The following is an 11790-nucleotide window of genomic DNA, read 5'->3' as shown; positions in this document are numbered from 1 at the left end:
GTGCATTACTTACCATACATTTTTGGGCTTTAATGTTAAATTATACTATATTTGTGCTTAATTGAGTTTAATTTGAGTGTAGGTAGTTTGAAGATGGAATTTGGGAGCAAGATGAATATTTTAAGTGTATTTTATACACTACAATTAGTAGCTCATGAGTACCTAATGATGGAAACATTATGACATTATGATGGAGGAAGTTGAAAGCATGAGCATTAATTAAGTTAATTGGCTGAAAGTTTGCAAAAAGACATGAAGCATCAATTAGAAAATAAAATCGAAGAAGTTAGGCAGCAAATAGTTGAAGCAGAAAGAGTTAGGCGACGCGAGAGAAATTCCTCGCGTTAGGCTGAGCGACGCGAGGTCCAGCACGAGCTGCTTCGCACGTTCTATCTGGTGACGCACGGTGTTCGGGATTTGAGGCAATTTTGTCTCGTTTTTTGTCTTGGACTTGGTTATTTCGCCTAGACCTATTTCTACATCTATAAATAGTCATTAAACACAGGTTTTACATAACTTTTGACCAAGGGAGAGCACAGAGCCGCCATGGAGGCTGGGTTTCATCTTTCTTCTACCAAACATAGTAATTTTTATGTTTCTTTGTATGATTTGTTGTTTGGATACCATGTCTATATGGAGCTAAACTTCACGTTCTAGGGTTGTGGTTCTTTCATGACTATTATTATTTGGATATTGATTTTGGTGTCTTGATTATCATATTGGTTTATTTATTCAATCTTGCGCTTAATTATTTGATTGCTTAATCACCAATTGAATACTACTTACGAATCTAGGGTTGAATTCGAAAGTCGAAATTCTATATTGCATATAGGATTGAGTAGAGCAAGTTCTTGAACCTGGGCATCGGGGAACGGATTCGCAGTTAGGATAGACATATACCTAATTGCCTTACTTGGTTAATTTACAGGAATTATAAATACGTTCTTGTTGATTCTAACTCCATAGACATATAGGAGTTAGGTTAGCTTGAATAGGCGAGTAAGAACTCGACAGATTCTTATGAGCAATATTAACCCTGTTAACTAATAAACTAGATAAATTAGTTAGTCAATTCAATTGAAGAATATAATAAGAATGTTAGATAGCCCATAACCCTGGATCGTTTTCATTATATTGATAACATAAAAATCTTCTCTTCCTTTGTTCAGAGTTCATTATTTATTTTCTTTTAATATTAATTAGATTAAGGTCACATAATTCAAGGTTTAATTCTTGTTTAGATAATTAGGATAGTCTAATTTAGTTAATAGTTAATCACAAGTACTCGTGGGTTCGACATCCGACTTTTAGTCACTTTATTACTTGACGACCGCACATACTTGCTTGTGCGTTTGGCCAAACAGTGTCTGTTGAAGGCTCTAGGGTTTCATAGGATTCAAATCAGATAGTGGAAGATGACGATTACCAATTTATGTAAGAAATATCGAGTGGAAATCTAAGAGACATAGGTGAAAATTAGTGAGGGTTTTACATTGGGGGGGGGGGGTAGATTGACTGTTGAAGCCAAGGACCATCGGAGGTTATTGCATTTGACATCTGGACCTTAAATAAATATGATTAGATTCTGAGACATGCTCATGCATGCTCCAATTTGAAAGAACATAACAGAAACTAGATGATTTGAACTTTAATCTTTGAGTCTAGGGTTAAGATTTGGGGATTTCAAATTTTATCGGTTAAAGGGTGAAGGCTTAGCGAGAATTGCGAACAAAGAAGACAAGATGGATGATTTCCTGATGGATTCATGACCTTGCACAAATTTTTGCAAGGTTTTTGATTGATTTAAGCGTGTAAGTTTGAGAGAAAAGGGAGAGAAAAGGTAAAGTGAGAAGGCCGGGTTCGTGTTAGAGTGATTAGGGTTTGGGAGATTGGGGTGGTCGTCTCCGAGTTTAAGATATGGGAATAAGATCTTGGCCGTTGATCATTTAGATCAACGGTCCTGATATTTTAGGATTAAAACATTTTAAATGAGGGAATATGAGGGCCATAAGATCTCTGGGGTTTGACGGCGGAGATTGAGTCTTATAAGACTAAAGATAAAAAATAGAAAAAGAGGATTAAATGCGGACCGTTTATAGGATAGACCAATGGTCCAGATTCATTTGTGTTTTCTTTATGAGTGGGAGATACGGGTGATGTGGCGTGATCTCATTGGTCCAAAAGAGGTGACGGAGATTGCCAAGGTGGAGAGAAGGGAATTGGGTCTAGGTCAGATTTGGATTTGGTCCTGATAATTGGGTAGAAATTCATTTAAAGAATAGCCACCCTATATTTAATTAAGGAATTGCAATTATAGCCCTTTAGCCTTTTACCCTTTTGAAATTAATTTTAAAAAAATTAATTATTTTTAATAAAATGTAGTAAAATTATAATTATTATATACTACTAATTATTGTAATTAATTATTTATACAATACTTCCTTTTTGTAAATTGTATTGTTAATTTTTGAATTTTCACATAGTAATCTAATTAACGAGAAATTAAAGAGTAATTTATTAAATTAATTATAGAACCTACGTATAAAATTATTTTAGTAATCCTAAAATAGTAAATATATTTTTAATTAATAATGTTAATTCTATGTGATTAATTTTAAAACAAAATGCTTGGTTAATTTGTGAAAAATAGATATTCATTACTAGAAATTACTTTGAAAATATTTATTGTAAATTATTAAGTATAAATAAATTAATTTAAAAGGGGAGGGTCAAAATTGGCCGTCAACAGCTACCCCTCTTTGACTGGAGATGATGAAAGAGTTTTCGGGCAAAGAAATTGAACCAAAGCCAATTTTGTCCCGACTTTTAGGCAGGTATTGCAGGAAATGGGGATGGTGAATTGCAGGATTGAGTTGACGAAGAATCAAGAAAGATTTAGGAATATTGGGTCGAATTTTATCTTTTAATTGCTTACATACCTTGGGCTTAACGAGAATCAGGCCTTATGTATTTATAGAGTAGGGACTTTGGGGAAACGACACTCGCATGATTTGCCCAGTAATGTATTGCGATGATACAGTGAGACGTAAGATTGGTCACTCATGGCAGCTTGAATTTTGCGGCCTAATTTGAATGATTCAAAATTTTGAGCTCGCTGATCGTCTTGGGCTGGGATCTTAAGCCCGCTACTGGGTTGGATGTTCCCTTAGAGTTGTAGTTCGGTCTACTGCTAAGAAAATGTTCCACGTTGCGGTTTTTGTTCCTGCAAAATGAATGGAATACATGCATACCAACATATTGTAATGCAGCATACATTAAGATGCGATGTAAATGATGCAGGAATGATGATGGCTGGCTACCGGCGAGCTGTTATTTGAGATTGGGATGATGTGATACTTGATCATAACTCGATTTGTTAGTCGGGTTGTGTACCGTTACACAACTGTCGGAGCATTTGAAAATTATCTTCACTTGTTGGGAGATCTTGATTGGTAAAGTGCGTCTCCGCTTGTTGGGAGATCTTTGCACTAAAAAATGTCTCCGCTTGTCGGGAGAGCTTGATTGGTAGAGTGCATCTCCACTTGTTGGGAGAGCTTCACACTGAAGTGTAAAGTAATCTACGCTTAGGAGTGATTGATTAAAACTGTAATCATGCTTAAAGTTTCATGAACAAAACGTTAAAACATTCAAAGTAATAGCAAATAAAATAAAAGCATGGCTAAGAGATACTCTTGACTGCGAAGCTAGGTTGTCGCCATCGATTGGCAGAACGTCAGTGACGAGGTTTGCGATTGTCTATTCTGGTGTCCGTTGTGATGGAGCGGTGATGCGGATTGCTTTGTTGGCGAAGTTTGCAGTTTGCTATATATAAGGCTCCGATTGACGTAGCCGACGTTTGATTTGTACAGGGCACTTCAATTGATTGAGCTTACAGTTTTCTATATACAGGACTTCGATTTGCGAAGCTGATGTTCTATATGTACAGGGCACTCCGATTGATTAAGCTAACCGTTTGCTATATACATGACTTCGATTGGCGAAGCCGACATTTGTTTTGTACAAGATGAACCGATTAGGTGAGTAGACAATTTTCTATGTATAAGTTCCCTATCCGCCGTCTGATTCCGAGATACCAGCAAAGGATTCAAAAGTTAGCTTTAGCTGTACCAGAAAAAATTGAGTAAAGGAGAATGTAACGACACGACCGGTCCATTTGAGCATTTGCACTTTGATCGGTAGTTTGAGGGCATGAGTAGCTCTGTATGTTGTATTATTACTTGTGTGAATCATCGGTTTTAATTTTTAGGTTATTCGGAATCATCGGTAGTTTGAGGGCATGAGTAGCTCCGTTTGAGGGCATGAGTAGCTCCAAGTTTGACTTTTGTGAATTTGACCCCGGAACGGAGTTTTGATGGTTCCGTTAGGTCTGAATGATGATTTTGGACTCGGGCATATGTCCAGATTTTTATTTGGATATTTTTAGAAGGTTTCGTCACAAATTAGCGAAAGTTGAAAATTTAAAGGTTTGGAAAGTTCATAAGTTTGATCGGGAGTTGACTTTGAGAATATCGGATTCAGATTGTGTTTCCGGGAATTGGAATAGCTTCGTTATGTTATTTGGGAATTGTGTGCAAAATTTGAGTTTATTCCGAGTTGATTCGATATGTTTCGGCGCAAGTTTTGGAAGTTCAAAGTTCATTTAAGTTTGATTTGAGGTGCGATTCATTATTTCGATGTTGTTATGTGTGATTTGAGGCCTCGAGAAGGCCCGTGTTATGTCATGGAACTTTTTGGTATATTTGGACGGGGTCCAGAGGAGCTCAGTAGTGTTTCGGATGGTATTCAGATCATTTTCTTTCATTTTGGCACTGTTGGTACATGCTGTTTGCTCGTGTTTCAAACTTTCTTCGCAATTGCAAAGATTGGGACGCGATCGCGTAGTGTATCATAGGAGCTGGCCTTTTTCCTTCATCACATTCGTGCTAGTGGCATTGCGTTCGCGCACCTTTGTGAGGTCTGGGTATCGTGTTCACAACCTTATGACTGCATTCGCGTAGGGCAAAAATGAGAAGCTGGGACTGGGGAGTATGCCTTCGTGTTCGTGAAGTAGCTTACGCGATCATGTTAGGTGGAGCTATTGTGAATCACGTTCGCGAGGGTTATGCCGCGAATACGTAGAGTATTTCGGTGGCAAATTATTTTGGTTCATGCGAACGCGATGGATTTTTCGCGTTCGTGTAAGAGGAATGCCCGGGTAGAATTATAAGTACTCTATTTCGGGGGTTTCGGCCATTTTATCATAATTGGAGCTATGGAGCTCGGATTGAAATGATTCTTGAAGAAAGTTTCCCCATGTGGATTGGGCTAAGTGTTCTCTACTCATTTTTGATTTTATATGATGAATCTATCTTCGTTCTTGGCAATTGGAGATGATTTCAAAAGAGAAAATTTGGTGGGTTTTGCCTAAAGTTTCATAGAGTGAGGTTTTGAGTTTTGAACATCGATTCAGAGTCGGATTTGAGTGAAACTAGTTTGGTTGGACACGTAATTGAATGGGTCGTCGGATTTTATGAGTTTTATCGGGTTCCGAGGTGTGGGCCCAGGTTTGAATTTTAGGATGATTTTGGGCTTTTGACTAAAGATTCAATCTTTATCGATTGGGTTTGTTTCCTTTGGCATTATTTGATGTATTTGAGTTTCTTTTGGTTGGTTTCGAGTCGTTCGGAGGCCGGTACGCACGTGATGGCATTTTGGAGCATTATCTGGCTTGTTTAGTATTGGATTTGGCTTGTTCGAGGTAAGTAACATTTCTAAACTTGGTGCTGAGGGTATGAAACCCCAAATTATATGTTATGTGATTGATGTTGAGGTGACGCGCATGCAAGGTGACGGGAGTGGGGGAGTGCACCGTGTGAGTTGTGATTTAGTCGATTCCGTGAAACTGTGTAGCGATCTTATCTAAACATTTTTGCTGTACTCTATGTGTTAGAGCACTTGAGTTGTAATTTATGCTAAAAAGCATGTTTAGGCTATATGCTGGTACTATTGGGACCCACAATGGTCGTTCTTTGCTGTTGAATTATTTGCTTAATAGCAGTTATGTACTCAGTAACATTCATCATTTCATATCATATCTCAGTCTCTGTTATTGTATATTATCACATCTTGCACCATTGATTAGTGCTGCTTAGTATGAGCGTTGTGAACCCGTGAGACTGGAGAGATTGGTGACTGAGTTGGGGCCTAAGTGTCGTGTTGTGATATACATACATATATATATATATATATATACACACATATATTTGTTTGAGGTAAGTAACACTTCTAAACTTGGTGTTGAGGGTATGAAACCCCAAATTATGTGTTATGTGATTGATGTTGAGGTGACGCGCATGCTAGGTGACGGGAGTGTATATATATATATATATATATATATAAATATATTTTTTCGAGGCAAGTAACACTTATAAACTTGGTTCTGAGGGTATGAAACCCCAAATTAGGTATTATGTGATTGATGTTGAGGTGACGCGCATGCTAGGTGACGGGAGTGGGGGAGTGCACCGTGTGAGTTGTGATTTAGTCGATTCTGTGAAACTGTGTAGCGATCTTATCTAAATATTTTTGCTGTACTCTATGTGTTAGAGCACTTGAGCTGTAATTTATGCTAAAAATCATGTTTAGGCTATATGCTGGTACTATTGGGACCCACAGTGGTCGTTCTTTGCTGTTGAGTTATTTGCTTAATTGCAGTTATGTACTCAGTAGCATTCATCATTTTATATCATATCTCAATCTCTGTTATTGTATATTGTCACATCTTGCACCATTGATTAGGGCTGCTTAGTATGAGCGTTGTGAACCCGTGAGACTGGAGAGACTGGTGACTGAGTTGGGGCCTAAGTGTCGTGCTGTGATATATATATATATATATACACACACACATATTTATACATATATACATATATTTGTTCGAGATAAGTAACACTTCTAAACTTGGTGTTGAGGGTATGAAACCCCAAATTACATGTTATGTGATTGATGTTGAGGTGACGCGCATGCTAGGTGATGGGAGTGGGGGAGTGCACTGTGTGAGTTGTGATTTAGTCGATTCCGTGAAACTGTGTAGCGATCTTATCTAAATATTTTTGCTGTACTCTATGTATTAGAGCACTTGAGCTGTAATTTATGCTAAAAAGCATGTTTAGGCTATATGCTGGTACTATTGGGACCCACCGTGGTCGTTCTTTGCTGTTGAGTTATTTGCTTAATTGCAGATATGTACTCAGTAGCATTCATCATTTCATATCATATCTCAGTCTCTGTTATTGTATATTGTCACATCTTGCACCATTGATTAGGGCTGCTTAGCATGAGCGTTGTGAGCCCGCGAGACTGGAGAGATTAGTGACTAAGTTGGGGCCTAAGTGTCGTGCTGTGATATATATATATATATATATATGTATGTATGTGTGTGTGTGGAACGCCGCAACAAGCCTTATGGCTATATATATGTGGATCGGGTTGCACACCGTAACGAGCCTTATGGCTATACATAGGAGGATCGGGTTGTACGCCGCAACAAGCCTTATAGATATATACATACATATATACATACACACACACACACACTATATATATATATATATATATATATATATATATATATATATATATATATATATATATATATACGTGGATCAGGTTTCACGCTGTAACGAGCCTTATGGCTATATATAGGTGGATCGGGTTGTATGCCGCAACGAGCTTTATGGCTATCTATATGTGGATCGAGTTGCACGCCGCAACGAGCCTTATGGCTATATATATATATGGATAGGGTTGCACGTCGCAACAAGCCTTATGGCCAATACATATTATATATATATATATATATATATATATATATATATATATATATATGGATCGCCGCAACAGGTACTGTACAAGAGTGCTGTGTATTGAGCAATGATGAGAGAGGATACGAGACAGTGAGATTGAGTACTCTGAGAGTGTGAGTACATGAGTTCATCACTGAGATACATTGCATTTGACATGCGTACTTGAGATATATGCATAGAGATGCATTTCCTTATGCTACCCAGTTTTGGTGACATTCATTATGTCACCTGTATATTGACATATTGGCATAGGGATGTATTTTCCCCATGCTATCTGAAAATGAAACTTCTTGTTTATCGTTGAAAGGTTTCTGGGAAAAATCATAGTTTTCAAACTCGAGTACTCTGAGAGTGTGAGTACATGAGTTCATCACTGAGATACATTTCATTTGACATGCGTACTTGAGATATATGCATAGAGATGCATTTCCTTATGCTACGCATGCCCTCATAACTGTAAACGAGTTGAGCATCTTATCTCTGAGTTATTTTCATGCACCATTTTATTATATTGTTATGAACTGTTGCTGGTTATTGGAGTTGGACCCTGACCCTTGTCCTAGCTCGTCACTACTTTCAACCTAAGGTTAGGTTTGTTACTTATTGAGTACATGGGGTCGGTTGTACTCATACTACACTTCTATACCTTGCGTGAAAATGTTGGATGTTGATGTTGATGTTGCTGTGCAGGGCAGGAGCTGGATTTGAAGATGTACCTGCGTTCTGGCCATAACCGCCTCTTGATCGTGGTAGCTTTAGAATTTTATTCTGTTCCTTTATAGTTCAAACATATGATGTACTTTATTTCATACCAGATTTGTAAATTCTAAATCTCAAAAGCTCATGATTTGTACTACCAGTCCTTGTAAAATTCCTCTATAAAAGCAATTGTATTATCATTTCTATTCTTATAAATCTCATTAAATTGGATAGATGTTAATTGGCTTACCTGACGGGTTGGGTTAAGTGACATCATGAATAGATAGATTTTGGGTCATGACAGAGAAAAAGGGATGATTTTAGGCAAGTGGGGGATCCGTCATTTGCCCCAGTGTGGTCCTAGTGCTTCCTTACTCCATGTTGACCCTGCACTTAAAGAAAACTTCTTAGTAGGGGGGAAGTTGGTTTGTGTCAACCATAGTGTTGGTTTTCCCCGGCCTTGAACATGATCGTGCTATGAAGTCTGGTAGATGAAATAGATTACGGTATATACATATATTTTGTTTTAGAAAACATTTCGAAAATAACATGTTTTTAAGGCAAATGCTGTCGTTCTGGATTATGACACGTTACGAAAGGCTCTTCACACGCGAGCGTATCCTCTTGAAAACCTTGTCCTATTGATGTTTACTTTGATGACACCACTGATAATGTGGCTGTTTGCTGTTGCGACTGCATCCTAATTTGAACTAATGCATTACAAAGGTTTTCCTAGGGTTGAGACCAAACCTTTTCAGGTTGCCTTCATATCCAAATGGAATCAGGTGTGAACGTAGTTCATGGGTTATGATGAAATATGATGAAGATGACCGAGCCTGACTTAGGTAGCCTATGTATCCAAATGGAATCAGGTCAAAGTGTAGTTCGATTACAATAGATACAAAATGATGAGATTAAGAATGAAAATGGTCGAGTCTGACTTAGACAGCCTGCATATCTAAGTGGAATCAGACCAAAACGTAGTTCAATTACAAAATACAATTTAATCCGATGAGTATTGCCTACATATTCCTTTCTGAGGGGTCCGCACGCCCCTTCATGTATTTCCTCTAATAGTCTGGTTGCTTTAGCAGCGTCTACACACCTCAACAAACCTAAGTCTGGGGTCCTCCTATACAGGACTTCCCTGTTGAGGACAAAGTGGGTTGCTAGCCTCCCAAAGGCTTGCTTTTGACCATTAGTAGCGTTCTCCAGGTATTCCCTGGTCGCAAGGAATTTCTTGATGTCGTGATACTATGGTTTGCCATCGGGTTCTTCTTCTACATGGAAGAAATAGGCATGTTGATCCCTAATCTCTACCTCGATAGGGTCGATGTAGTTCTTGTCTATATGCTGAATCATAGACGATAGGGTTGCAAGGGCATCGTCGAACTCGTTCTGGATCCTGGGGACATGCTTGAACTCAATATTTGTGAATTTCTTGCTCATCTCCTTCACGCAGTGTAGGTACAGCAGTATCTTGACATTCTTGGTAGACCATTCTCCTTGGACCTGGTGTATCAGCAAATCAGAATCTCCTATGTCCAAATGCTCTTTGATGTTCATGTTGACTGCCATTCTGATTCCAAGGATGCATGGTTCATATTCAGTCATATTATTGGTGCAAAGGAATCTTATCTTTGCCGATGCTGGATAGTGTTGTTCAGATTCTAAAATCAGGACTGCCCCAGTCCCAACTCCTTTGAAGTTTGCTGCTCAATCGAAAAATATTTTCCACCTAGGGTATGATTCTGCAATATCTTCCCCGACAAATAGTACTTCTTCATCAGGGAAATACGTGGTAAGCAGTTCGTAATCTCCATCTACCGGATTCTCGGCGAGGTAATCAGCTAAAGATTTTACTTTGATAGCCTTCTAAGTTATCTACATAATGTCAAATTCGCTGTGGAGAATTTGCCATTTAGCTAGTTTTTCGATGGGCATTTGTTTCTGAAAAATGTACTTGAGCGGGTCGAGCCGAAATATCAAATGTGTGGTGTATGCTGACATGTAATTCCTTAGCTTCTGAGCAATCCAAGCCAGAGCATAAAAAATGCATTTTATCAGGGTATACTTGGCCTCGCATGGCATGAACTTCTTGCTTAATTAGTAGATGGCACGCTCCTTTCTCCCACTTCCATCATGCTGACCCAATACACAGCCGAAGGCGTTGTCCAAGACTGATAAATAGAGTAACAATGGTTTCCCTGGTTCGGGGGGAACTAGCACTGGCGGGTTTCAGAGATACTCTTTGATTCTTTCGAAGGCTTTCTGGCACTCTTCCGTCCATTTTATGGCAGCATCTTTCTTCAACAGCTTGAAAATGGGTTCACAGTTTACCGTGGACTAGGCTATGAAACGACTGATGTAGTTCAATCTGTCCAAGAAATTTATGACATCCTTCTTTCTCTTTGGTGGCGGTAATTCTTTGATGGCCTTGATTTTTAATGGGTTCAGCTCTATCCCTTCCTGCTTACAATGAAACCCAATAAATTTCCAGCGGGGACTCCGAACGCACACTTCGCTGGATTCAAATTCAAATTGTATCTTCGCATGTGTTCAGAAAATTTCCTCAAGTCATCCAAGTGTTCCGAGCTCTTTCGAGACTTTATGATGACATCATCCATATATACTTCAATCTCCTTATGAATCATGTCGTGAAAGAGGGTCGTCATGGCCCTCATGTAGGTGGCACCAACGTCCTTGAGACCGAACGACATAACTCTATAACTGTAGACTCCCCAAGGTGTAGTGAAAGTTGTCTTCTCTGCATCTTCCCCGTGCATTAAGATTTGATGGTATCTAGCAAAACAATCCACAAATTACTGCAGTTCATGCTTAGCATAATTGTCAATGAGGATGTGGATGTTTGCCATAGGGAAATCATCTTTTGGACTAGCTTTGTTGAGATCTCGGTAGTCCATGCATATTCTGATTTTTCTGTACTTCTTGGGCACTGGAAAAATGTTTGCCAACCAGCTTGGATAGTTGGTGACCCTTACTACATTTTCTTGTATATGTTTGGTCACTTCTTCGGTCTTCCTTTATCCTCGGACTTAAATCATGTTTGAACTTTCTGGGCTTCTGCTTGACTGGCGATCTTGTACGGTTGGTGGGAAGTCAATGTGAGACAATGTTGGTGCTTAATCCTGGCATGTCATCATACGACCATGCGAACACATCGATGTACTGTCGGAGAAGATCAATCATATTTTCCTTCTGCTCTGTT

At 38.7% G+C, this 11790-nt stretch overlaps 1 protein-coding gene across 1 annotated transcript; it reads right to left on the bottom strand.

Moving 5' to 3' along the window:
- Positions 1-9815: 9815 nt before the first annotated feature.
- On the bottom strand, positions 9816-10175 carry LOC138900254 (uncharacterized). The gene has a single exon (XM_070186973.1). The coding sequence runs from the start codon at positions 10173-10175 to the stop codon at positions 9816-9818; it is 360 nt and encodes a 119-aa protein (XP_070043074.1).
- Between the last annotated feature and the right edge of the window lie 1615 nt (positions 10176-11790).

The sequence above is a fragment of the Nicotiana tomentosiformis genome, chromosome 10 (assembly GCF_000390325.3).
Source record: "Nicotiana tomentosiformis chromosome 10, ASM39032v3, whole genome shotgun sequence".
Taxonomy (NCBI): domain Eukaryota; kingdom Viridiplantae; phylum Streptophyta; class Magnoliopsida; order Solanales; family Solanaceae; genus Nicotiana; species Nicotiana tomentosiformis.
This window is presented reverse-complemented; position numbering and strand designations above follow the sequence as displayed.